The sequence below is a fragment of the Mesoplodon densirostris genome, chromosome 5 (genome assembly GCF_025265405.1).
Source record: "Mesoplodon densirostris isolate mMesDen1 chromosome 5, mMesDen1 primary haplotype, whole genome shotgun sequence".
Taxonomy (NCBI): Eukaryota; Metazoa; Chordata; class Mammalia; order Artiodactyla; family Ziphiidae; genus Mesoplodon; species Mesoplodon densirostris.
Genome location: NC_082665.1, coordinates 48,159,028 through 48,186,333, shown reverse-complemented (window position 1 = coordinate 48,186,333; position 27,306 = coordinate 48,159,028). Strand labels below are relative to the sequence as shown.

At 39.8% G+C, this 27,306-nt stretch overlaps 1 protein-coding gene across 3 annotated transcripts in view; it reads right to left on the bottom strand.

Annotated features, from left to right (window-relative positions):
- The window catches only part of CMSS1 (cms1 ribosomal small subunit homolog), a 391,750-nt gene that overhangs the window by 65,281 nt on the left and 299,163 nt on the right, over window positions 1–27,306 (bottom strand). Inside the window, exon 2 of one of the 3 annotated variants that reach the window (XM_060098676.1) lies at window positions 6,011–6,169. The exons of the other annotated variants lie outside the window; for them this stretch is intronic. Coding sequence (XP_059954659.1) covers window positions 6,011–6,169 — 159 coding nt within the window. The remainder of the gene's footprint in view (window positions 1–6,010; window positions 6,170–27,306) is intronic. 3 annotated transcript variants of the gene reach the window in all.

Sequence of the window (27,306 nt, the reverse complement as noted above, 5' to 3'; positions counted from 1 at the left end):
GCATGCTGCAACTAAGACCCGATGCAGCCAAAAATAAATAAATAAATAAAATCTTTAAAAATAAATAAATAAAAAGTTAACCTGTTAGCATCATTTTCACTTTAGAAAAATGTGAAACCCTAAAATATGTATAATTCCAAAACATTGCCCACAGGTGGGTTTCCAAAGAAGAGAGAGTCACCCCTCATTATACCAGGTTTTCCTAAACAGACCTGTTTTACTGGGAGATACTTTTCTATTTTGTGGCTTATCCACACTTCTTTAAAAAAAATTTTTTTTTTATCAGAGTATAGTGATTTACAATGTTGTGTTAGTTTCAGGTGCACAGCAAAGTGAATCAGTTATACGTATTATCCAGACTTCTTAATTTTATGTATAAGTCACTAATCCCACCCTTAGGGAAGATGAAGGAGAGGATAATATGTGAAATTTAAATCTGTCAATTTTGCTGCTGGTAAATGTCTGTTAGGAAAAAGTTTAAAAGCCTGGAATTTAAAAGTGACTGATAAGTTTAATATGTATGCTTTTTTCTTTCTTGACCTTCCGGCTCATTGAGATGCTGTTTGAAAGCTGCTTTACTCTAGGGTTGCTTCTTTCCTCTGTCCACTTGGTCAAAGTGGTTGGTGATGTTTCTTCCATACAATACATATTTATTGTGCTCTGACTGTGTGCTTAGGGCTGGGGCTACAGTGTTGGAAGGTGCACTCTGCTCTAGGAACTCCCAGTCTACTGGGGGAGAGACAAGTATGTTGGCAGTTGCTATTAAAGTGGGACTGAGGGTAAGGTGCAGTTAAGCTCTGGGTGCCTTGGGAGTACCAAGGAGGAACATAATCCATGTGGGGTGGGGAGAGGACAGTGGGAAGGATGGGTCTGGAATGTGAGTCAGGAAAAAGTGAGGCATGCCCAGGAACACTGTCTGTGATATCCTGTGAGCCAGCTCTGCTACTGAGACTCCTGTATTTCTTTTCACAATTCACAGAAATAAACAAACAAAAAATGACAGTTTTAAATGAGTTTCAACCTCACTATATTTTTAAGAACTGATACTGATATATCTCTCAACACCTTGCAGACATCTGCAGTGATAACTATTAGTAAGAGTTGAGCAAAAGGCTTAGAGTTAGGTTTTCCTGGATCATTTTCAAGTCATCAATTGACAGACTCACAGAATATTAGTGCTTAAATAGAACCAAGATATCTTTCAGTGCAATACCTTCACAGAGGAGGAGATTAAAGCTCAGGGTCAGTGAAAAAATAACCACTAGAAGATTAGGAATATTTTTTCCCTGCTATTTGCCTTCTTCACTTGGTTGCTTGGTCACCTGTAAGTAGGTGGAAAATGACCCTTTAGAGAATCTGTTCTGCTTATGTACACGTACTCATAGTTCCATCAGCTGTCTGTTCTACTACAGAAATACGATTCAACCCAGCTTTCCTCTCTTTCCTCCCCTGAAGATATCCATTTGCAGTAGACACTGTGACAGGAAGGCTATAGGAAGGGGAAAGAATGCCTGTCCTTGGGGCTCAGTTTTTGAAATTTATTTGACAGACTAATATTAATCCCATGGATCCAAAGAAATTTTAATCATGATGAAATTTATGATAATTATATTTTAGGATATACACAAGCAGAGACAGTTATATTAGTTCTGGAAAAGAGGCCCAGTGGATACTGTGCAAATGGAAAATTAAGAATTATTAAAACAACAAATGGATATCATCTCATACAGTTGTTTATATTTCAAAAGTCTATATTATTAGTATAATTTTAAGCGAAAAGCTGTTCTTTAACCCTTTCAAAGCTGACTGAACAAAAAGTGAAAAGTCTGATTTAGGCCCATTGTGGTATGTCAGAATCTCTTCAATATGCCATGTGAAAAGGGGAAGTTTAATAAGAAATTTACTTCTCTGTATTCATAAATAAAATATTATAGCAATACTGTCTAACAGAGATATAATACAAGGCACCTATGTAATGTTAAATTTTCTAGTAGTCTCATTAAAAAGTAAAAATAAATGGTAAAAATAACTTTTTAAAATTGTGGTAAAATATAAATAACATAAAACTTACCATCTTAGCCATTTTTGAGTGTATAATTCAGTAGAATTAAGTACATACATTCACACTATTGTGCAACCATCATCACTATCCATCTCCAGAATTTTTGTATCACCCCAAACATAAATTCTATACCCATGAAACAATAACTTCCTATTCTCCCCCCCCCCAGCCCTTGGTAACCTTATTCTACTTTCTGTCTCTATGAATCTCACTATTCTAGGTACCTTATACAAGTGGAATCAGACATTATTTATTCTTTTGTGACTGGCTTATTTCGCTTAGCATTTGTCTTCAAGGTTCATCCATGTTGCAGCATATATCAGATTTCCATTCCTTTTTAAAGGTTGAATAATGTTCCATTGTAGGTATATACTACATTTTGCTTATCTACTCATCTGTTGTTGGACATTTGAGTTGTTTCCACCCTTTGGCTACTGTGAAGGTTAAAAATAATTTTAATGTATTTTATTTAACTCAATATATCCAAAGTATGAATATTTCAATATGTAGTTAATATAAAAATAATTAATGAGATACCTTATTTTTTTTTGTAATAAGTCCCTGATATTCAATGTTTATTTCATAATTATAGCACATCTCAACTTGGATTAGCCAAATTTCTTGTACTAACTAGCCACATTTAGCTAGCAGTTAATACAGGAGAGTTTGCAGTCAAGATTCGGTAAATCATGACTCCTCCTGGAATATATCATAGTGGATAATTCTACTTTATTGGTTCTCATACAGCCCAAGTATTTAGAACTGGGGCTCTGGAGTCAGACCAATCTAAATTCAAATTTCAGTTCTCTCACTAATTAGCTTAATGATGTTAGAAAGGTTGCTTAGTATTTCCAAATGTCAGTTCCTTTATCTGTAAGGTGGAGAAAAAATACAATTTCTCCCATAGGGTTTTTGTGTGAATTAACATTAGGTAACATGGGGCTTCCCTGGTGGTCCAGTGGTTTAGAATCTGCCTTTCAATACAGGGTATGTGGATTCGATCCCTGGTCAGGGACCTAAGATCCCACATGTGTTGCGGCAACTAAGCCCGTGAGCCACAACTACTGAGCCCGCATGCTCTGGAGCCCGCTTGCCACAACTAGAGAAGCCCACGTGCCTGCAACTAGAGAAGCCCGCATGCTGCAGCAAAGAACACCCACACGCCACAACGAAGACCAAGCACAGCCAAAAAAAAGAGTAACACAAAGTGCTTAACATAGTGCTGCCACAAAGTGTTACTAATAAGTAGTAAGTTTAATAAAAATAATCCACTAGATAATATATTCACAAAGGCAAGTACCATGTCTGTCTTTTAATGTGCCTGACACATAGTGGGCACTCAATTAATTAAGTGAATAAATATATGAACTCTTCCTTCAGTCGTTATAAACTTTAACTGGTTTCCATGACATCTTTGCAGAAGTAGCATAATGATTTGCCATGAAGATACGGATGGCTTGAGGTACAGAAAGAGTATGAGATTCTTATCTTCTTCTTTTTACCTTCCTTTTCATGAAAAAAAACATTACTTCTTTTCCCTCTCCTTGAGGGAGTAGGGCTGATGAGGCTGAAAAGACTGTAAAGGTGGTGGAAGCAGCCAGCAAGGTGGGAAGACTGGTTACACACAGAGGCAATGAGCAAATTAGTAAATACTTTGAGGATAACAGAAACCAAGTTATCCTCACTGTTGGGGGAGGGACTTACAAACATGGAAAGGGTAAAAGCTAGAATGCTCCATGGTGTTAGATCAGAACTGGAGCTATCAATTTGATCTCCCTAGTATTTGATAGAGATAGAGCAACAGATATGGCTGTGAGTGTGTGTCTATTTCCTAGCTCTTTTGGCTGAGAGGGCCTAGAGGCAATGAGCACACCCTTGTCCAGTGAGCACACCCAATGCCCAGATCTTGGTTTCCATATACTATTTTCCACAATGGACCCAGGTCACCTTGAAGATGTGGATAATTCCAGGGCTGGGTAGAGAAAGTACAAGATGTACATGGAACATTTTCTTGTGCCAGAAAGTAAGAAAGTACTCAGAAAATGATGAGGACCTGTCAAAAGGACACAAGAGCCAGCTGGAGGAACTTCCACTTGCCAAATCTGGGATCATCTGGGCATCAAAATAAATAATGATATTAATGGAGTATAAGCCTCTGAGTAAAATAGGAATCCGTAACTGCATACTGATATAAATAAATACAAAAATAAATAGGGGAGAAGGGAAAGTAGTCTCAAATTACCTTCCCAGAAAAATATTTATTAATTGCAAAGGGAAAAACTATAACTTTACAGTGGAATTATCTGGCATATACCACCTTAACAAAGTGGGGCTGGTATGGACCAACTCCATTTATGTGTCTCCTCATATGATTAACCAAGAATAATACAACATTGCTTCTGTGATACTCCTGCCAAAAAATGCACAAACTCAGTTTCATAATAAGGAAACATCACACCAATCTAAGGTGAGGAACATTTTACAAAATGTACCCTTCAAAAATGTCAAGTCACAAAAGACAAGGAAAGACTGAAGAACTGTTCAAGATTAAAGGAGAGCCATGACAACTAAATGCTCTACATATAATCCTGGACCAAAAGAAAAAACAAATTTTCCCCCGACAAACGATATTATTGAGACATTTGGTGAAAAGTTGAATGGGAACTATGGATTAGAAAGTAATACTGTATCAGTATTAATTTACTGTATTTGATAGTAATACTATAGTTATGTAGAAAAGTGTACTTGCTTTTAGGATAATAACACTGAAGCATATAAGTCGATTCAGAAAAATATATACACACACCTATATAAACAAAAGGTGGTGGTTGGGAAGAGGGAGACTGGAGGAAAAAAGGTGGAGGGGAAAGGAAGGAGGGAGGGAGAAAGCAAATGTGGTAAAATGCTAAAAATTGGAGAACCTGGGTGAAGAGTATAAAGGAGTTCTTTATTATTCATGTATATTTTCTGTAAGTTTGAAATTATTTAATGATAATAGGTAAAAATAAAGAGGATAGGTTTCGGTGTGACCCAGATCCAAGTCTGAATTCCAAGTCTGATATTTATCATCCATGAGACTCTAGGGAAGTTATTTAATTGTTCTGAGCTTTGGTTTTCTTATTTGATCACCAATACAGGACTAACTTAAAGGGATGCTGTGAGGATTAAATAAAATAATGCACAGATTGAGCACCTGGCTGGTGATGGGTCTGCCTGGTAGAGGACCTGATACCTAACTGGTGAGGCAGTACATAACTTGCTGAAGAAATGAACATGCTCCTTCCTCCTGCCCCTCCCCCTCTGATCAGAATAACTGATACCACTTAGAGAAAATTAGATTCTTCAATTTTAGTAATGTAAAGTGTAAGTTTTTCTTAACACCTGAATAATATGAAACAAAAATGTTCAGTAATCATAATAAATACCATCATACATTTGAATGTTGCTCTGAAGTTTCCTCAGCACTTTGCACTCATGTCTCATGTGACACTGAATGGAACAGGCAGGCATTCAAGTTAAAGTTCAACACAGCGTTAATAATAGCGAATTTCTGCAGTGCCTTGGGTTATGACTGTCAAAGAAGAGGTCATGCCCTTGTTACCTAAACCTTGAAGGAGGCTTGCATCAGTTATTGGCTACAGGGTACAAAATGAGGTGCAGTCTAATGTCCACTGGGTCATCTGTTCTTAAGATGCTGGCACCGCTGTTTGTTTGTGGTTCACCGTGTATCTGGGGCAGTGACAAGGCAGAGAAGGGGACCCAGGTTGTGCCTGGGAGGTTTCTTCTCTCGGCCAAGATGTGCACATGAATTTGAAATTATCCAAGAGGGTAGTTTCAGAGTTGCCTGCCAAAGAGTGCCGTCTCCTAATCTGGAGAGCAGCTGCTGGGCACAGGCATGCCAACATACACACAAACACATACACACAGACACACTCGTGGAGCCTATACCTGCCTCTACTTGTCTGCTCTGGGCAGATGGCTTCTGGCTTTTGGGTCGCCTCATCCAGCAGCTCAGTATGGTTAGACCCTTTCTTCCGTGGAGACTGGCAAGCTGTGGGGTGAGGGATCCTGCAAGGTCGCCTGTCTTCAGAGTATGAAGGACACTGCCTGGAGAGGGAGGAGGGTTATATTTAGTGTTTGGGCCCAGTCAGTGTTGGGCTCCCCACTGCCTCTCCTCTGCGGAACTCTCAGTGGCCCCTGGTTGCAAGCTCTCCTTGGCTTTGAAGCCCGCAAAACAAAAACTGAGAGGGTGTCCAAAAAAAAAAAAGAAGAAAACGTTGTTGGTCCCTGGATGCCACTATTGGATTTTGGTGGGGATGAGAAGAGAGGACCACTGGGTGTGATCAAGCAAAGGCACCTGCACGGTAAGGTAAATGTCCCTATTGCTACTGAGAAGAGGCTTTGGGGATGTTTCTGTGTTATCCAACAACCAGGAACTGCCAACACTGCTCTCCAGGAGCAAGAGCTTCTGGGCATTATGCAGAGGAATAGAGTAAATCTCAGGTGTGATTAAGGGCTTATGAAGGATGGTGACTTTTAGGCTAATATGAGTAACAGCTGCTTGCAAAATAGAGGAACTATCCTGACAGTAGGTATGTTTTGATAAACTGGTAGGTATGAAAGAAGACCAAAATAAAATCTGAAATTGTTATCCTCTTTAGAATAAGACAACTGGTCAAAAAATTTTTTTAAATGGTTTGGGCATATGACTTTCCTTGTTAATAGCTTGATTTTGTAAACTGATGTAAATGATTAGTACGTAATTTCAAAATCATCAAAAATGTGATAACAATGGAGAAGTATACTGGATAGGCTAGACGGGAGAGGAGGAATTCTCTTTTCATGGAAAGACAGAAGAAACCAGCATCTTAAAATGGCAACTAGAAGTATTCTTTTTTCTTTACTTTTTGTTCATGTTTCTTTGATGCTAAGATTTGATGAATGAGGGCCAGAAAACAGAAGCACATTTTTGAGGTAGGGTTTTGGAAGGTCTTGGAAGACACCTATAACCCCAAAGAACATGATTGGATATCTATGGCACAACAAATCTCAGTGTCAATGGGAAATAATGCCAGATTGCTGCCAAATGATACCAGAGAAAGTTCTGCTTGCTGTACTTGCTCAGTGGGAGTATTAGTCAATGTTTAGGGTGGATGCATAGTTTTGAGTACAGATCCCCATTCAAGAGAGATACGTGTTCAGCTAAATTTCTTGTGACATATTCAATCACATATCAACTGATGATCACATATCTTCAATATCTATACAAGTCTCAGGAAGAACTGCAAGAAAAGCAATACATATACTGCTTAGCTACATTCACCATGTTTCATGTGTGTATTAGGTTTGTAGTAAGGGAGAGCAGGGGGTAGCGTATTACTGGAGAGAGCTCTTCCAAACTATGACAATGTTCCTCTAGCTGCAGCTAAAAATGCTTTTCCTGTGGTGACACATTCCAATATATCAATCTTCTATCCCTCAAAACCAAATATTCCAGGTAAATATATCTCTACAGTTATCAGTTGATGCTATTATGAAACTCACATTATACTTAATTAAAAATCAGCATAGGGCTTCCATGGTGGTGCAGTGGTTGAGAATCTGCCTGCCAATGCAGGGGACACGGGTTCAAGCCCTGGTCTGGGAAGATCCCACATGCCGCAGAGCAACTAACCCCGTGAGCCACAACTACTGAGTCTGCGCGTCTGGAGCCTGTGCTCCGCAAAAAGAGAGGTCGCGATAGTGAGAGGCCCGTGCACCGCGATGAAGAGTGGCCCCTGCTTGCTGCAACAAGGGAAAGCCCTCGCACAGAAACGAAGACCCAACACAGCCAAAAAAAAAAAAAAAAAAAAAAAAAAAAAAAAAAAAAAAAAAAATCAGCATAAACACTTCAAGAACTCTTTGCTATTGAAAAATAGCAGCAATAATATTCATGGGCTATTTCTACTTCTTTAAGACAAATATGTAGGGCAATTAAGACAGGTCTACTCTTGGAAGAGTTTTTTCAGGTAATTTCCCAAAGCAATGTAGAGTTTGGGTTCTTATGATAACCAATGCAAAAATACTCTGTAAAAATTCTGTGATGAAGGAAAGTATTGATTATAAGCAAAGAAGTGCAAAAAAATTTTTAGCTTCTGTTAAAGTTCATATGTAGTTGTCTTTTTTGCTTAAACTTTTTTGTTATTGAAGTAAAAAATTTGTTAGCCAAGAATTGGTCTCAGGTAGTGGCATTGCCATTGGAGATGGAGATACTTATATTGTGGCTTCAAAATGACGATCCATTTGCCTATTGTATGAGACAGACGTTGCAATGTGCCAAGAGTTTGGCAGGTCCAGGAACAGGGAAAAACAAAAGTAAAGGGCCCTGTATTCTTCAGAATAGAGTCCATGTTATCCCTTGTCTTAACGTAAAGGAAAATTTTCATTACTACTGAAATACATGCCTCGCCTCTTCAGTATGTTACATTAAAAAATATTTAAAGAAAAAAATGTTAGTTGCTTTTATTTGCCTTAGGACGGAACTAGTGGCCACCAGCATTTAATAGCCATTCATACTGAGCACAGAATAACTTTTTTTGTTTCCTTATAATTAGGTAGAACACTTCTATAGTAAAAGGGCTTAAATTAGTTTGCTCATTTATTCATTCATTCATTCAACAAACGCTTAGAGTGCCTACTATGTGCTGGGTTACCGGGGATACAGCAGTGAGTGGGGCAAACGTGGTTTCTACATGCTCTGAGTGTAGAAATCTTCACGGAGGGGCTGATTATTAGTGATTTGAACCTTTATATTGTTCATGTTGTTTACCATGGTATTTTCAACTTTATTTCTAATTAAAAGATCAGAAAAAATTTTTTCCTACTTAAAATAGTTTACTTAGTGTCTGCAAGATAGGGGGACAATTCCAGGGACCAAATAATCAAATAATAGGATTGGAATATACATTTTAGTGCAAATACTTGAGTCTTCTTTGAGGGACGTTGACATTTCTGTTCTAAATACAGATGTCAGACAATAGGTTCACATACTGATAGTATGCTTCTTCAGAATTGGGTCGGACAAGAAGTCCCTAAGGAGGACATTAGAGCAAAATTTGTATTATAGCCTCATAGCTATCTGGGTCTCAAATCTGACGAAAGTTCAAGATGTTTCTGTCTAATCTGTCTGACCGGAGGCTACAACTAAAAGAGCAGAATACCGTGTTTCTCATCTTGGTTGAGGAAAGTTTGTATAATGGCACCAATCTTAACAACAGTGTCATTTTACACCTAGGAGGTGTCCTACATTGTTTACAGAATTCGAATATCCGTTACTCACTTGATCCTAAGGTGACCCGGCATGATAGGAAAGGCAGGTATTATTCCCTGTTCAGCAGATGGAAAAACTAAGTTTTAGACCTTTAAGGGACCAGCCCAGCTAATGTTCTCTCTAATGCACAGTCTCATTAAGTAATTTCTCAAATGAAGGACTAGAAAAATTCTGAGCTTTCAACATAAGTACTCACAGTTTGGACTACTGTTTGAAGGTGGGAGCAGCCAACTGGGAACTGACGATAGGAGAGTTTCAGGCCTCCCCACACCCTATCCTCTTCCTGCCTCCGTTCCCTTCTACATACACACCCTACAGGTCTTCCCTCGGGTCCTCAAAAATATCAGTTTAGTTTCTAAAAGAGATATAAGCTACTGCTTTTTTCTTCTTTTTAGGAAGGGAACGGGATAGTATAATAGTATACTCACCTACATGTGAATGCAAATGGAATTTTAAACTGCTGGTTAGTACCAAAAGCCTGGCAACATAAAAAGCTGTCAAATCAGATTAGACCACTTGTCCACCCAGCCCAGATCCTGCTGGGCTGGAAGTGTAAGTGGGCCCTTGGGAGAAGCAGTTTATCATGGGTAAGAGAAAATATCACAGGAAAAAATTTTATATGGGGGAAAATGGTAACCTGAGAGCTATATCAACTGAGATATATCTGTTAACTGAGAGCTATATCAAGATAGGCAGAGCTGAACAGACCAGTCTTGAGTGAGTGAAGAAGGTCTTCCTGGTGGATTTTAAGAGAGTAAACTGATCTGCTGGCAACTGAGATACTGAAGGCAACAGTGTGTAGGGCACCACTCATAGCTAGTACTGTCTGTTACTACTAACTATGATCAATCGAATGCACCTTATTTCTTCCTTACATTTTTTCCTGGAATTTGTTTTGTGCCTATTTAAGGTTTATGGTAATTGTTTGGAGGCCTTTAGCTACTTTTCTCTCAGGGCTTGGAAAGAATGTCTTAGATCTCCCTGACAGATTTAGGGCCGATCCTTTGACTAGGAAAGTAGAATTCAGGGGAGGATAGGAGTGTGGATAAAGCAGAGGCTGCTTCTGCGCTTCTTCTAGGAGCTGCTGCTCCAGGCCCTGAAACAGAAAGAGACAGAGGCAGCTGCCTCTGAGCCATGGTATTAAACTGCCAGGTTGTGACTAGGGACACCAGCTCCTTAGTTTTCAGCTGCTCCAAACATCTTCACGCGTAGCTATTTTAAGAACCTTTGCATTTGATCAGGGAGCATGTGGGGTTAAGCCTTGTGTTTTCCATTTCAGTTTTAGATCCTAAGCAGATGCAGTTAGTAGTTCAGAATTTAAATTAGTGTATTTCCCCCCAACCAGTGCAAAAATAACTTCATACTGGGGAGAAAAATCATGGAATCGAGATGGAGATTTGTTTCTTAAATAAAATTAAAACAATTTAGAACTTGGATTTTTTAAAAAATCACTAATATTTCCCATCACAATTCTTACTTGGCAAATTTTGGCTAAAAGTATGAAAGAATAAATAAAATCATTTGGCTAGAGTCAGGATAATACATAACTATTAGTGCTAGTGCCCATTAATCTAACCCTATATTCTACTTATTATGCTTGGAATATTGCTGACAAGAACACCTTTGTATATTAGGGACATTTAGGATTGTCTGATGATAGCAAATGGTGATTTACCACTTGAACTTCGACAATCAGAGAAAGGTATCCTCTAAGATACCTCACCACCCTCCCTGAAGAGATAAAGTTGAAAAGAATGAAGGCAACATAAAACAAAAAATTCTTTCTTTTAAGCTAAGTATCTGTAAATTCCTCTAAAATTTATACAGGTCTTCCTTGGTCTGTTGAAATTCTGTATCTCTAATAGTCCACCACACATCTATGAATCTGAACCAGAGTTGCCCAATCTCTTAGTTTAAAAGATACATTTGTACTCTTCAGGAGATTCAACAAAGCAGTAGTGCTGGAATCTGCTGCTTGGATCCAGTTCTGGAAAAATAAAGGAGGTATGGTAACCAATTGTCCAGGTGCACCTGGGACTGAGGGATTTCCCAGGCTTCAGGACTTTCAGTGCTAAAATCAGGACTGTCCTGGGAAAACCAGGGTAGTGGGTCACCCTAAATGGAGAACACATACCTGAAATGATCAAATTATAGAGGCTTATTGCTGTAGAGGACTGGGGTATAGAAATCAAGTGCCCCAATTCTCAGTCTGGTGCGCTGTATACATGGCAGACTCCTTGTTTAGGGAGATGGGGGGAGAAGTTTGGTCACAAGATTCATCTGTTTGTGGAGTTTCACCCTTCCTAACACAAGAGGAGACCTGAAGGCACAATAACAAAGTGTCATCTGGAAGCTTGGGAAGTTCAAGTTTCCCAATGAATTGGCCCAGCTTCCCAGGAAAACAACCAAAACCAAGACTCCAAGATTATTCAGGTATTCCATAGTTATATCTTTTGTTTAAGATTTTACAAGAGCAACATATATGTGCTCACACATATTCAAGGGGAAATAGTGCACAAAGCATACAAGTCCGCCGAACCACTAGAACAGAGTAAGAACAGAATAAGGGCTGTCTGAACTGAATACACCAATATCAAACAAAATCCCAGTTAGAACTAAACCACTAAATGGATGTATTCATTATCATAGATTTTCAGTGAAAAAAAATAAAGAAATTTTAGGGTACTAAAATAAACAAAGGAAAAAGAATCCTTAGAAAATAACTGATATGGTCTGCTCCTCTCATTTCACAGATGAAGAATTGAAGCCTGAGGAAGTTTTCCCAAGGTCTTAGAACTAGTTAGTGGCAGAGAAATATGCCTGTTTTTCTAAGATAGCTAAAAATGATCAACCTACAGAAATTCAACTCTCTACTCTTGTGTAACAATGCCTATCAAAACTGCACTAATGTAAAAAGTCACCAGGCAAAAAAAACACGCAGAAAACTTCAAGTAGCTGCCTCCAAATATACATAGTTGCCTGATAAATATACAATTACAAGGGAATATCAGCTGATTTTAGTAACAGAGACATTATTGCATGTTCAATATCTGTCAAAACCAACAGGCACCACTGCCGACCCACCACAGCCTATACTCAATATGGGAGGATATCACAAAAGAAGATGACTCAGGCCATATTTGGAAGGAGCATATACTTGTCCATTTATTTACTTACTTTTGTAACAAGCAAATGCCAGGCAACCCAATTTTGATCTCAGAATTATATAGTAAAATCTAGATAAGGAGTCACGCCGAACCACTAGAACAGAGTGAGGGCTCTCTGAATATATCAATATCAAACAAAATCCCAGTTAGTACTAAACCAGTAAATGGATGTACTCATTATCATAATGCATAATGCTTAAGAGCATGCATTTTTCCAGATGGCATCATGGGTTTTAATTCTAATTCTGTGTGGTCTTCAAAAAGTTACTTAACCTCTCAAAGTTTAAGTTTCCTCAGTCATAAAATGGAGATAATAATTGTACTTGCGTTTTGGGGAACAATAAATGAGAAATACAAAGGGTTAAGTACAGTTAGTGACAAATAATAAGTGCTCAGTAATCAGGAGATATTATTATCATTATTAATAATACAGAAAACTCCCACCATGGTGTTATAGATTGGGTCTAACAAAATTCAGTCTTGAAAGTGTGGTATGTCAGGTCTTTCTGAGAAGCTGATAAATGTTACAAGACCCAGGATACACACAGACACAAAATTTGGATCCCTTGGACCAAATTAAGAAGTCTTGGGGGGCTTCCCTGGTGGCACAGTGGTTGAGAGTCTGCCTGCCGATGCAGGGGACACGGGTTCGTGTCCCGGTCCAGGAAGATCCCACATGCCGCGGAGCGGCTGGGCCCGTGAGCCATGGCCGCTGAGCCTGCGCATCTGGAGCCTGTGCTCCGCAACGGGAGAGGCCACAACGGTGAGAGGCCCGCGTACCGCAAAAAAAAAAAAAAAAAAAAAAAAAAAAAAAAAGAAGTCTTGGACTAGAAATGTCGCCTAGAAACCAAGGGAACTGGCATTTGAATGATGTGTTTTCTTTGGGACCCTAAGAACCACTGCTTTAGACACTATATGCCCCCAGACAGGTGTGAGTTTAAAATGCCAAATTTTGTGGTTTGGGCTTAAAAAAAATTCCAGAAAGTTGATTATTAAAGGTAAACCACAAATTTCTTTGACCTATGTTAAATTAAGTAGGAATATCCTTTTCCCTTCCTTGAGATTCTCTAGCCATAAGCAAGTCACTATTACTCTTTTTTTTTTGCAATTCTTTTGCTCTCTCCTCCCATAAAATTTAGATCGTGTAATGGAAGTTCCATCAAAATGTGATAATTTATGGGCCCACAGCCCAGAGGATTTTGAGGAGACAATGAAATTCCTAATGTGTGCAAATTATTCCAGAATGGGAAATGACTCTTCCTGTGTACCAGTAATTATTTATGTAACAGTACCTTGGGAGAATGTTAATGGTAGAGCATTAAATTACTCCTTTTAAAACAAGGCACTTCCACAGGGTTTTATATCTTCTTTCCTAATTTGGAAAGACAGCATTTGTACACACAAAATAGCAAGTTTTACTATTTTACTGTTAAGTGGTTAGGTCAGGTTTCAGACAGACTGTCTTGATGCATTAATACCTGCCAATTGTGTGGAAGGAAAGCTCCAGTTCAAACCATGACAGAGTTGTGGATCCATCACTATTAAAGTAAGCAAAGTAACCAGCGAATTCCAATAACAAAAAAGTGCCAAAAGAGGCCATAATGCCTACTGAAAGGAGAAAAACTTTAGTTTACCTCAAATTCACATGCACTTAGTAATTTCCCCAGATGGCATCATAAAACTGCAATCATGACCAAAATAATCTAAGTTATTTCAGCACGTAATTCTATTATTATGTTCCCATCCACATCTGGATAGTTCATTTGTAAAAGGCAATTTCAGTTGAGAAAAGAACTCAAAAAGTTCAGCTAGGTCTAGTGTAACTAATCTGTATATAAACAAGGAATTTTTTTTAAGCAGTATGGAAGAAAATAAAGATTTTTCACCTGTACTTGCAGCACTAAAACAGTAGTTCAGTGTGAACTGGTAGCTACAAATTTACTTCTCTTGGCTCTGTCACAAAATCTATAAGAACTTAATGCTTTCAGGGTTAGATCAGATACACGTTAGTGGCAAAATGCCCGTCACCATTTTAGTGGGGCTTTTGCATTTCAATCCATTGCCCTAGTGACCAGAAAACATTTTCCTTGGTGTTTCCTTTAGCATATTTCTGCTATCTTATTAATTTTCAGCAGTTTTTTTAAACAGCAAAATAACCTCTGGTATTTAAAAATTTCCAAAAATGGGAAAACATACTATAGGGATCAGAGTATCAGCCTGGGATTAGTGGAACAGCCAGTCAAACACAACTTGAGTGAATCAGATGGCATTTAACTCATCTAAAGGATTCCAAAGGGAGTTCGCATTCCCAGCAGGAAGGTGAGCAATATGCCCTAGCACAGGGTAGGGTACAACTTCTGAATCTAAAACTCTCACAAGGACACACAGTTACAGAAGATGATGCCCATGCATGAAGGCAGACCTTTTTTTTTTTTTTTTTTTAACTAAGTGATCATTCTCTAGGTCTCAACTGTTCTTTGGGTAAAAAGCCAAAGTAGGGCTTCTTGGAACAATCCTCCACCAGTTAGCTCTAGATCCTCTGCCACTGTTTCTCACTATCTCCACCAGAGTCCTTGCCCCAGAGGTCCTACTGTACCTTGCTTAATCCTGAGATTAATAAATCTGTCCAGATGGGAGGATTGTTGAAACAGATCCAGATTAGCAGATTTGCAGAATGGGCGCAGCCTAGACTGGCCTGGAGGAGGAATGAGATTCCACAAAGTCAGACATCATCAATAAGTGTACATCTCTGGTGATATTCTGCAGTCTGGAAGCATGCACTTCTGCTTGTAATGGTATCCTGACTGTCCCGACTTGTTTCTGTGTCCTTATGATGAATCAATCTCTTCTGATTTACTGAGGAGGTGTTTAGGTCTGATTGTTCCATTAACCCCAGCCTATCACTGACAGTAATTTCATATTTCCTGCATATCTTATGCCTAGCACACATAGATGGGTCATGGTTTTTTTTTTTTTTTTTTTTCTGTACGCAGGCCTCTCACTGTTGTGGCCTCTCCCATCACGGAGCACAGGCTCCGGATGCGCAGGCCCAGCGGCCATGGCTCAGCAGCCATGGCTCATGGGCCCAGCCGCTCTGCGGCATGTGGGATCTTCCCGGACCAGGGAACGAACCCGTGTCCCCTGCATTGGCAGGCGGACTCTCAACCACTGTGCCACCAGGGAGGCCCTGGATGTGTTATTTAATTAAAACCATAGGAAGTATATTCTGACTGCCTTGGTTTCTAGACTCCCAAGCACAACTCTGTTCACACCAATAAATGAGTCTGATGGCGAGAAGCAACGTGAAAACAAATGACTTCCAAGATGAGTTTTATGTGAGAAAGAGCCAGAAGAGGAAGCTCACTGATTACAAAGGGTTTTGTTTGTGGAGAAGTGGGTGGTGAGAACAATAGTTAAGTATGGGCTTCTGCAAAGGTAACTAATCTGAAACATCTCCTGGGATTGTATCATCTTGACCTAGCAGTTGTTTTTCTTTCCTACTTTCCAAACTACCTCTGTGTAAAGGATTAATGACCTTCCCCCAGCCCATTAACTCAGACCATCATTAATCTCCAGGAAATACCTTGTCAGTATTGCTTAAAGGATACATGAGAAATGCTTTGTTTTACATTAAAAATGGTTAATTGTTCAGCTCTTTAACTACCCTTTTCAATGATTACTGAGTCTTCTTGGAATTCCCTTTGCCCCAGAATTTGTTAATATTTTACTCACAGTCTTACTTGTAAGCTGTGAAGTTAAATAGAAATTGCAATTGATCCAAAAGAAAGGCCTTCCTGGAGGGTAAACTGAGTTTTCAAAAACACATGTAAAAAAGGATGTTACTAAACTAAATTCCTGTAATTCATACGTGTTTTATGTACTTGGAAACTGAATGTTGCCAACCCCAAATCTACATTATTGGTCAGCTCCAATTTTTTTTTTTTTTTTTTGAGGTACGTGGGCCTCTCACTGCTGTGGCCTCTCCCGTTGTGGAGCACAGGCTCCGGACGCACAGGCTCAGCGGCCATGGCTCACGGGCCCAGCCGCTCCGCGGCATGTGGGATCTTCCTGGACCGGGGCACGAACCCGCGTCCCCTGCATCGGCAGGTGGACTCTCAACCACTGCGCCACCAGGGAAGCCCGGTCAGCTCCAATTATGCGCTATTTCAATTTTAATCTTTGGTTGGAGAATACATTATCTACTAAATCAGCTTTGTAAAAAGTCTAGGAAGATTGATATAGGCATAAATATTTGTGTACTTTTAGAGGAATGTTTATGAGACTTAAACAATACTTGTTAAATGTTCTTGTGGACATGCCAAGAAAAGGCTAAAAGAGTAGTAGCTATAGCCAATTATAGCAGGAAAAAAACTCATACATGAGGTTTCCTATAAACATAAATTATCTCATGAGGAAAAATTTAGGTAAAGGCAGATATTTTAATAGAAATATTAGAGTGAAAGCACAGGTGAGGTTTTGGCTGTGACAGAGAGAAGTGATGACAGAAGCAGAGAACATGGAAGGGAAGAAACAAGGATGCCAGAGGCTGGGCAGTGAACTAGCTATGCTAAAAACGGTGGCTCAGTCTCTGAGGTAAGGGAAAAATAATAGAAGTGATTGTTTTCATCCTCAGTTTTCCTGAACTTCTCTTCCACTTGAGGAGAGTTAGCAAGCTGAGGGCATTGATGTAAACCACCAAAGCAACAGGGCCAAACTCACTGCCATTCCTGAAAAGTGGGAAGAGGCCCTCAACGCAGGCCTTGGTCAGCCAGCTCTGCACTAGATTCTTCTTTGCCTTGGTCACTGGCCTCTGGGTCTTGAGAAGACTGGCCTCTGCTCCAAGCCATTGTTCTTTAAACAAAGTTGTGAACCGCTAACAGTTTTGTTTAAAAGTGTATAAAATGGAAACTACATTGCTACATCTCTCTGGAATATCTCAAACAAAATGTGGTTCAAATTTCTTGTTAAAAAAAGAAGTTCAGAGTTCCTGAATAAACAAAGACAGCCAATGTAGTTAACGGGCTTTGTGTGACCGCAGCTATGTCATCTTGGTCTTCTGTCTCTTGCTTTGGGCAGAGGTCAGGGTGGGCCATTCAGCGAAGGGGCCTCCAACCAGTCCAGAAGGTCAGAAGCTGCCTGAGCCAGCTTCTATGCAGCGCCCCCCCTGAAACTTGGCAGGACTGGTGGTGGAATGGGCAGAGAGGCTACCTTCACTGGAGCCTGCCCTCTCCTACCCAGACACAAACAGACAGCAGTGATCTTCATGGCAGGGAAGTGAGAAGGCAGCTCTCTGCAGAGGATGACTGGGAGCCCCAATTTGGTGACTTGGCCTCTGGGCCTATAAGCAAATAAGGGGTACAAATGGACATTTCTACTAATTGAAAACCTCTGCGTTAATGCAGCTGATTAAACAAACTGTGGGAATCTTGGCAGGGTCCTGCTCATGGCTTTTATTAACAGGGGCTGATCTTTATGTAAAGATCATTGATAATGCCTTGAACACACAGGGTACAAAGATGCTTTTCTTTAGGGTAGACGAGACAGATCCATTTTAGTGCAACAATTTGTTATCTGGACAAACATGCTTATTGCAAAGCCAGGCAGGGCAAACCCAAATGTTTTCCTGTTTAAATTTTCCAGGGGACATTTTGTAATAGCCACTGGAAGGGACCATTCTAGAACTCCTAAGAACAGTCCATGCCGGCAGCCAACATGCATCTCCCCATCCCAACTTTGGTCCTTCACTGCTTATGCCTCCTTTTTGCTCGACACTCTGAATGATTGCTGTTACCTGCCCGATCAGTACTTCCAACTTTCCAAGGAAGGTCAGGTTCAAGATTTGAGGAAAAAAACCCTAAAGACTCTAGATCTTTAGTTACACAGAGGGACTCATGCTTAGAGTAGATTTTGCAAACATTAAAATGGCTATCCTGTCACTGATTTGGTTCCCTGTCAATACCTGCGTAGCATTTCCCAAAGGAGTGACAGCAGCCTTCAGAAAGGAGCTGCTCTGCTCAGGACTCAGGGTTCCACATGTGTCTTTCTGGCTGGCTCTCCCTGTTCCCTCTGCTCTTGCCGTTCTAAGCTTCTGCCATCTCCATGGTCTAAGTGGGCCCCTCTTAAAGGGCCACTTACTCTGCTTATACAGTGACATTTCTAATCACCAACTGCTTTTTTTTTTTTTTTTCCTTTTTTTTTTTTTTTACATCTTTATTGGAGTATAATTGCTTTACAATGGTGTGTTAGTTTCTGCTTTATAACAAAGTGAATCAGTTATACATATACATATGTCCCCATATCTCCTCCCTCTTGCGTCTCCCTCCCTCCCACCCTCCCTATCCCACCCCTCTAGGTGGTCACAAAGCACCAAGCTGATCTCCCTGTGCTATGCGGCTGCTTCCCACTACCTATCTGTTTTACGTCTGGTAGTGTATATATGTCCATGCCATTCTCTCACTTTGTCACAGCTTACCCTTCCCCCTCCCCATATACTCAAGTTCTCTAGCAGGTCTGTGTCTTTATTCCCGTCTTTTTTTTTTTTATTAGTTTCTGCTTTATAACAAAGTGAATCAGTCATACATATACATCTGTTCCCACATCCCCTCCCTCATGCATCTCCCTCCCTCCCACCCTCCCCATCCCTCCCCTACCAGCTGCTTTTTGAAGACTCCTAGCCTGGGGTCACAGAGTGCACAGGAATATAGAAAGGAATCTACAAAGGTCGGGGAAGGTATTTCACAAAATATAGATCTATGCACCCTGGTCAGTTGGTTGGCTCCATTTTTATAGCACTTAGCATCCCGAACCTCAACCACACACATTTTCCTCCTCCACTGGCACCTGCACCACCGTGAGCAGAAGGCATTACATCGCTTTTTCCTTTGAACTACCCTTGCCAATCAGCTCTGCCCTGACAGAGCTTGGACGTAGATGGAAAGGCTAATTTTGATGAGAGGGCTTAGCAACATTCCCTAAAGAGAAAATCTCTCTCCTACACACTCAAAGCATTATAGAACACTTCTTATATGATTTAGTCCCTGATCCCAGAAAAAGGAGAAAGCTGGCTTTGCGAAGTGTCATCTTTGGTGGCCAAGTAAAGAGCTAACAAATTCAGAGGAATCACTGTGTCCTGGGGTTCGTTCTTTCAGTCGAACACTGAGTAGCTACTGAATGCAAAGCACTGTGGGGGGTAGAATTACCAGTTTGATAGAAGTAGAAAAAACCTAAAAACTATAAAACAGTGTAGAATATGAAAAATGTCACAACAGAGGTACAGATAAAGTGCTGGCATGATTCAAGGGAAAAAGAAAACCTTCCACCTGTGAAGAAGCAGAAAGATCCAATCTCTTCTGCAAGCATTCTATGCAAAGCGCAGGCTTTAAAGGCTACTTCCACTTCTCTTTCCTTATTATCCCCTTTCTGCGGGCATTTCTTTATTCTCTCACTGGCCCAACCCCTCCTGTGATGAACTGGATCAGACAGCACATGTGTTGCTTTGAAGGGCATATTTATTTTTACCGCAATCAAGAATTCCAGCAGAAGCACTTAACTGAAAGCAAGGTTGTGAGAGTCATAACTTTCCTTCAGTTACTTACTCATCCTCTGCCTTTTCTTTGCTTCTTCTAACCTGATCTCCCTCACCTGAGGCCACTCTTACCTGGCTGCAGAGCTGGACTGCTACTGCCCTCAAGTATCAAAGCTTGCTTCCAGAAAAGTCTCTGGTCCTGGCCTGTGCCCACAGTCAACGTACTACCTTTCTTCAAGGGGCATGGGGAATTGCAGTTTCAGATGTAGCATTAACTGTCCCCTAGTAAAGGAAAGTAGGACATTTAGCTGTGCCAGGATGGTGAGGAAGGAAAAAATATTTTCTTCCCCAGAATCTGTTAAAAAGCTGCCTTGGACAGTAACTGGTAACTGCCACCTGGGCGAGGCTGATACATGTGTTTGCTTTTCACCATAGTCTAATGAAAATTCCAGCTTGCACCACACAGCTCCAGAGGTCCCCAAGTACAAAGTGGCCAAGGCACCCCAAATCTGATTGGCTCCCACCCTTCATGCAAGTGAGAGGTCATCCCACAGTTTCTTCTCTGCTTTCCATTATCTGGGCTAAAAGACTGACCACTGACACTCAGGAAGCTAAGCCTCTTCAGACTACCCCACCAGGAGCAGAAGAGTCAGGAAAGGCTGACCCTCTTCGCTAATAGCCTGGGAGAATTCTCTTCAAAGACATCAGATCACCTTCACAACAGCGCTCCCCCGGGACCTGCAGCAAGGCAATCACTAACCCCACTAGGGCTCAACTCTGCCAGAGGTCTCAGTGACTGCAGTCCTCAGAGCCCTGGCATTTTCAGCCCCCAGCAAAAATGCAAGCATCTCCGGCCAATACTCCGCTCATCTGCTGTATTTTCATTCCCGTATGACTCTGATTCCTCCCTCGGATTCTTCCCTTCTTCTCTGATTTCCCTCCAAATCCCTCCCATGGTGTTCTCTGAATCTTTCTGAAGACATGTGGAGTAGTACAAAAGCACAGCTTTGCAGTCAGGCAGATGTGGCTTCAGAGATTCTAATGTGGACTTGCTGTGTGACCCTAAATGATGCACGTGGCCTCTTTGTACCTTATGCCCTTACTTGTAAAATCCAGATGACAGTAATTAGTTTGTAGCATCCTATGAAGACTAAATGTATAAAACAACCAAGTACAGTACCTGGCACATCCTAGGTGCTCAATAAATGACAGCTATTGCTATTATTGGAAGCCCCACATACTTACCCTTCACACATACTCTTTTTTTTTTTTTTTTTTTTTTCCTTTCGGTCCGCGGGCCCTTCACCGTTGTGGCCTCTCCCGCCGCGGAGCAAAGGCTCCGGACACGCAGGCTCAGCGGCCATGGCTCACGGGCCCAGCCGCTCTGCGGCCTGTGGGATCTTCCCGGACCGGGGCACGAACCCGTGTCCCCTGCATCGGCAGGCGGACGCTCTACCACTGTGCCACCAGGGAAGCCCCACTCTCACTACTCTTCTTCCCTCCTCCTGTTCCACCTGTTGTCTAGCTCTTCCCCTAGGACTTATACCCTTTCAGCCCCTCAAGAGAAGTCTGTTCATACTCCCATAGCCCAAGCCCTAAGCCTGGCTCCACAGTGCTGCTTCTAGGCCATTCTTTGCCATTTTCATATCACCAGCCATCCCCCTCCCTGGAGGCTCATGTCATCTGCTCATGCCACACTTGTCCAATCCCCAGTTCTGCCACCTACTGACTTTTCGTCATCATTCCACCTATTTAATAAGGACTTTGGCAACTGGGTCAAACTTTTTTCCTCTCAATTCCCTCCCTATTGTGGGTAGCCTCAACTTGAACATAGATGATCTTTACAACCGTGTGTCTTCAGAGTTTCTCAACTCTAAAAGCAGTTTGCACATTCCATCTCAGCAATCCAGTTCCACAGCTATACCTGGAATGTCCTACCTCTGCACACCTATGATGCTTTACTGTACTTAAGTGGTTCCCAGGTCTGTCTCTCCTTGGTGAACTGTTGGTTCCTCACCAATAGAGATCACATCTTATTTGATTATTTTATCCTTATCCTTAGGACAGTGTCTGGTACACAGTAGGTATTTAATAAATATTTATGGAATGAATAACATGGTATATTTGTACAGTTTTTTAGAGCTTATGATATGCTTCTCTATCCAGTATCTTATTTGATTATAGCTTTAGGAAGGTAGAAACATTATACAATTCCCCTGTACAAATATGGAAATGAGGCTTAGAAGAACTAATGACTTTCTCAAGGTTACATGGTTAGACCACAACAAATACCTCTATATCACCTAGAGGCCAGCTGGGGCTTTTCCTACTATCTCAGCAATAAGAATAGCCCTGTTCTTCCTTGCCTTCCTTACCCTGTGTATTTGTTTCTTTTGAAAACTTCAGAGAAAATTTGGAAAGATGATAGCTTATTCATCTTGTTTACATATGAATAGTTCTGAGAGGAATATGCATCTCTGTGCTCCCGACGGTCTCCTGCCTTCAAACTGTACATTAAACTCTCGGGATATTCTTAAAAGAATTATGTAATGTTATATTTCATTGCCCCAGTGTGAACACTAACATGATAAATGTTCAGTCTATTACCAACATTATGTAGATTTCAAAACTAGAAAATACAGAAACCCAAACTTGCATTCTCTGCTTAATTCAATGCTGGATTTAAGCTTTCTGATAAAGCCCACAAAATGACAACTCAAAACTCCTCTGGGTTACCAATGAAAAATGATCATTGGCAGAAATTTGAAAACTCTCTTTTAATATATAAAGATGAGCTCTGCAATTGGCAAAGCAAAAACGCTTCCTGAACCACTCTACGCCACATCCCATACACAGCTGAATCCAATAAGTTCTTAACTGAAATCTGATTTACAGTCCCAAACTGTGAAGTATCTAGTTTCAGGTAGTGAATGAAAAGTCTTACTTATCTGGGTCATTTGCTATCTTTAAAGTGTTTTCCTAGTTTAAGGAAGCCATTTTTTAAACAGGGATTATAGCTAACGGCTTCTTTTCACGGTAGGTTTCCACTCCTGTATATGGCAATGATTTTTATGAAATTCAACCTTCCTTAGGAAGGTACTGCTGTGCCAGACACTGAGAGGGATACAAAATATGTACAGTACTTGCACACTGAAAACTACAAAATGCTGATTAAAGACATCAAAGATCTAAATAAATAGAGATACATACTGTGTTCACAGATTGGGATACTTAACAGAGCAAATATGTCAATTTGCCCCCACTTGATACACAGGTTTAATGCAATTCCGACCAAAATTTCTGACTTTTTTTTTTTTGTAGATATAGACCAGATAATTCTAAAATTTACATGGGAAGGTAAAGAAAGTAGAAAGCTAAAACAATATTGAATGAGAAGAAAAAGGTGGGAGGTATCAGTGTACCTAATTTCAAGATTTATATAGCTACAGTAATCAAGACTGTGTGTATTGGTGGAGGGATAGACACATAGATCAATGGAACAGAACAGGGAATCCAGAAATAGACTCATGTAAATATGCCTGAGTGATTTTTTTTTTTTTTTTTTTTTTTTTGCGGTACTCGGGCCTTTCACTGTTGTGGCCTCTCCCGCTGCGGAGCACAGCCTCCGGACGCACAGGCCCAGCGGGCATGGCTCACGGGCCCAGCCGCTCCATGGCATGTGGGATCCTCCCGGACCGGGGCACGAACCCATGTCCCCTGCATCGGCAGGCGGACTCTCAACCACTGTGCCACCAGGGAAGCCCACCTGAGTGATTTTTGACAAAGGTGTAAAAGCAATTCAACAACAACAACAACAAAAAGATAAGCCTTTTCAACAAATGGTCTTGGAGCAATGGGACATCCAGAGGAAAAAAAATGAACCTCAACCTAAGTCTACCACCTTACACAAAAAATTCATCAAAATGGATCATGGACTTAAAACATACGTCTGTAAAACTCTTAGGAAAAACAATAAGAGAAAATCTTTGGGATCTAGGACTAGGCAAAGAGTTCCTACCCTTGATACCAAAAGCACAGTCTATAAAAGCAAACATGGATACATCAGATTTAATCAAAATGAAAAACTTCTGCTCTGTGAAAAACCCCTTTTAGAGGATGAAAAGAATCTTGAGATTCAAAAAAAAAATTTGCAAACTTCACATATAACAAAGGACCACTGTCTAGAATACATAAAGAATCCTCATAATTTAACAGTAAAAAACCATACAATCCAATTAGAAAATGGGTAAAAGACATGAACAGACATTTCATCAAAGTGGATAGACAGATGGCAAATAGGCACATGAAAAGATATTCTACATCATTAACCTTTAGGGAAATGCAAATTAAAACCAGAATGAGGTATCACTACACATCAATCAGAATGGCTAAAATTAAAAAATAGTGACAACAACAAATGCTGGTGCGGAGTCAGAGAAACTAGATCACTCCCATTGCTGGTGTGAATGTAAATTGGTATAGCCACTCCAGAAAACAGTTTGGCAGTTTCTTAAAACTGAAATATGGCCCAGCAATTGTACTTCTGGGCATTTATCCCAGAGAAATGAAAACTTAGGTTCACACTACAAGTTATACACAAACGTTTATGGCAGCTTCATTTGCAACAGTCAAAAACTGGAAACAATGCAAATGTCCTTTAAAGGTGAGTAGTACGGTTATACCCGCGCCGTAGAATATTACTCGGCAAATAAAAGGAACAAACTATCTAGACACACAACAACCTAGATAAATCTCCAGAAGATTATGCTGGGTGGAAAAGTCAATCTCAAAAGGTTATATACTGTATGATTCCATTTATATAACATTCTTGAAATAAAATTATAGAAATGGAGAAGAGAATACTGGTTGCTAGGATTTAAGGAGGTGGTGAAGGTGGGAGGGAAGTGGTTGTAGCTATAAAAGGTCATCATCCTTGTAGTGAAAGAAATGTTCCGTATGTTGATTGCATCAATGTTGACATCCTGGTTGTGATGCTGTACTACAGTTTTGCAAGATACTACCATTGAGGGAAACTGAGTAGAGGACACATGGGATTTCTCCATATCACTCTTATAATTGCATGTGAATCTACAATTATCTCAGAGTCAGGAATTTAACTAAAAAAATCAAAAGTATATATTTTGTTTTTTACATAAAAAAATGAGAAGATATGTATCAGAATCTTTACCCGTAGCTAGTAGTGAATCAGTGACTTTTATTTTCTTCTCTTGGATTATCTGACTTCTTCTACAATAAACATTCATTGTTTTGATAATTAAAAAATTAAGGAAGACATTGGCTATAAGCACAGAACTCAACTTTAATAACCTAAGCTGTCAAACTCGGAATACCTGGTAATATGTTAGGCCAGGGGTCCCTGTCTTGATTTTGAGATTTTAAAGGGTCTAGTTTAAAATGAGCTATCTTTTCTTTTTAAATTTCACATTTCAATTTTTTCAATTCAGTATTCTATTTCTTCAGTTATCCAGTCTAATCTATTAAGGTACTTATGAAATTGCACAGATTCCCAATTTATGGTATCTTTAGCATTAGGCTGTATCCATACATAGAGAAAATTATGTGTATCTAGGAGAATAAAACATTTATGGGTAGCCAAACTAAATGGAATTTGACCAGAAAGTTCCAGTAGTTATACTTGGAGTGAGTCTGTCTCAGGAGAAGAGTGACACTGTGATTCTACTACTGAGGTAACATTTTTCTAATACTTAGTGGATGAATTCTAAAAGGTGCTGAAATGCAGGCAGATAAGTCCTGAGGAGAAGATAGGAACTCAAAGTAAGTAGACAAAATTCTTTCTGAAGGAGGAGCCTAAGAATAATAATAATAGTTATAATAACTTACTTTTGCTCAGGGCTTATTAGATACCAGGAAATGTTCTAAGAGATTAACATTTAGGGACTCATTTAATCAACTAGTCGTCTTCATACTGAGGTACTCGGCAAGCAAATATTTTACAAGATGTGCACATACAAGGGCATTTTAAGGAAATTAGTCTCCAGATCTTAACTTTCATTTGTACTTTATTTTTTAACTGCTTGAGAATCCACCTTGCATTCATATCAGTCCTTTCTCTTTACTAAAAGGCAAACTCCTCATCTAAGACAAATATTATCGTTCATTGCCTTGGACCCCACTGTCTTTGGAGTACACAAACTTCCTGGAATCTAAAACATGTTGTGATTAGCAAGAGTCCTGTCTTGCTCACATTCATTTTTATTAAGTGTAAAGCTTAGTCAATATTGAGATGTTCTGAATTCTTAACAACAACCAGAGTAGAATAGGTGAAGGATGTGGATTCTTTCACGTTATGTGTATGTTTTCTGAGAATGATAAATTACTCAAATACAGATCTAAAAACATATGAATACCTTTTTTCATTTCTTTCCTTTTTTTTTTTAGTTACTTGGCAAGGTAGGTCAAACTTAATTTTTCACATCGTGCTAACTATTTCAGCCACACCAATTCTCATCTTATTTCATGTTATACTCCTTTCTACGTCTTACCAAAAATATGCTTTGAAACCTATGATGAAGTTTTAGATTTCAACTTGAAAATGTGTGGGGGTGTATACAGTTTTTCTTAATTATTTTGGAAGTACATTTTTCAAAACCTCTATTCATAACAACCTTATGAGGTACATATTAATATCTTCATCCCCATTTTACAGATGTGGCCCAAATGAAGCCCAGAGAGGTTGAGCAACTTGCCCTAGAATACACAGTTATTAAAGAGTTAAGATTCTAACTGGAGGAATCTGGCCCCAGAATCTGAGCTCTTAACCACCACACATACTATCTTCAGAGTTTCAATTAATATTTACTCAGGGCTGACATGGAATCAGAACTATGTACCTCTGATTTATGACAGGAGATACCGAAAAAAGACTCTGTCTTAAGGAAATGTTGGAAAATGTCCACAAGGAGAAGTTTAGTTTGTACCTAATGATACTGGTAAAATATTGTTAGTTTTCCAATATTACTTTTATTCTCTTCCAGAGACAGTAGAAACAGGAATTTGGGATACTCAAGTGAGTTCAAATACAAGGATTATCTGGAAAATTGAGCAGCCAGTATGTTTTTCAAACATGTCAGGCTCTTAAATCAGAACATGTTTATACTTCTAGTGACAGAATAACTTATGATGTTTACTACTTGGGAATATGGAAGAGGTTATACACTGCTAAGTATCTTTAAAACTGGATGCTCTTTCCTTGTTACGTAAT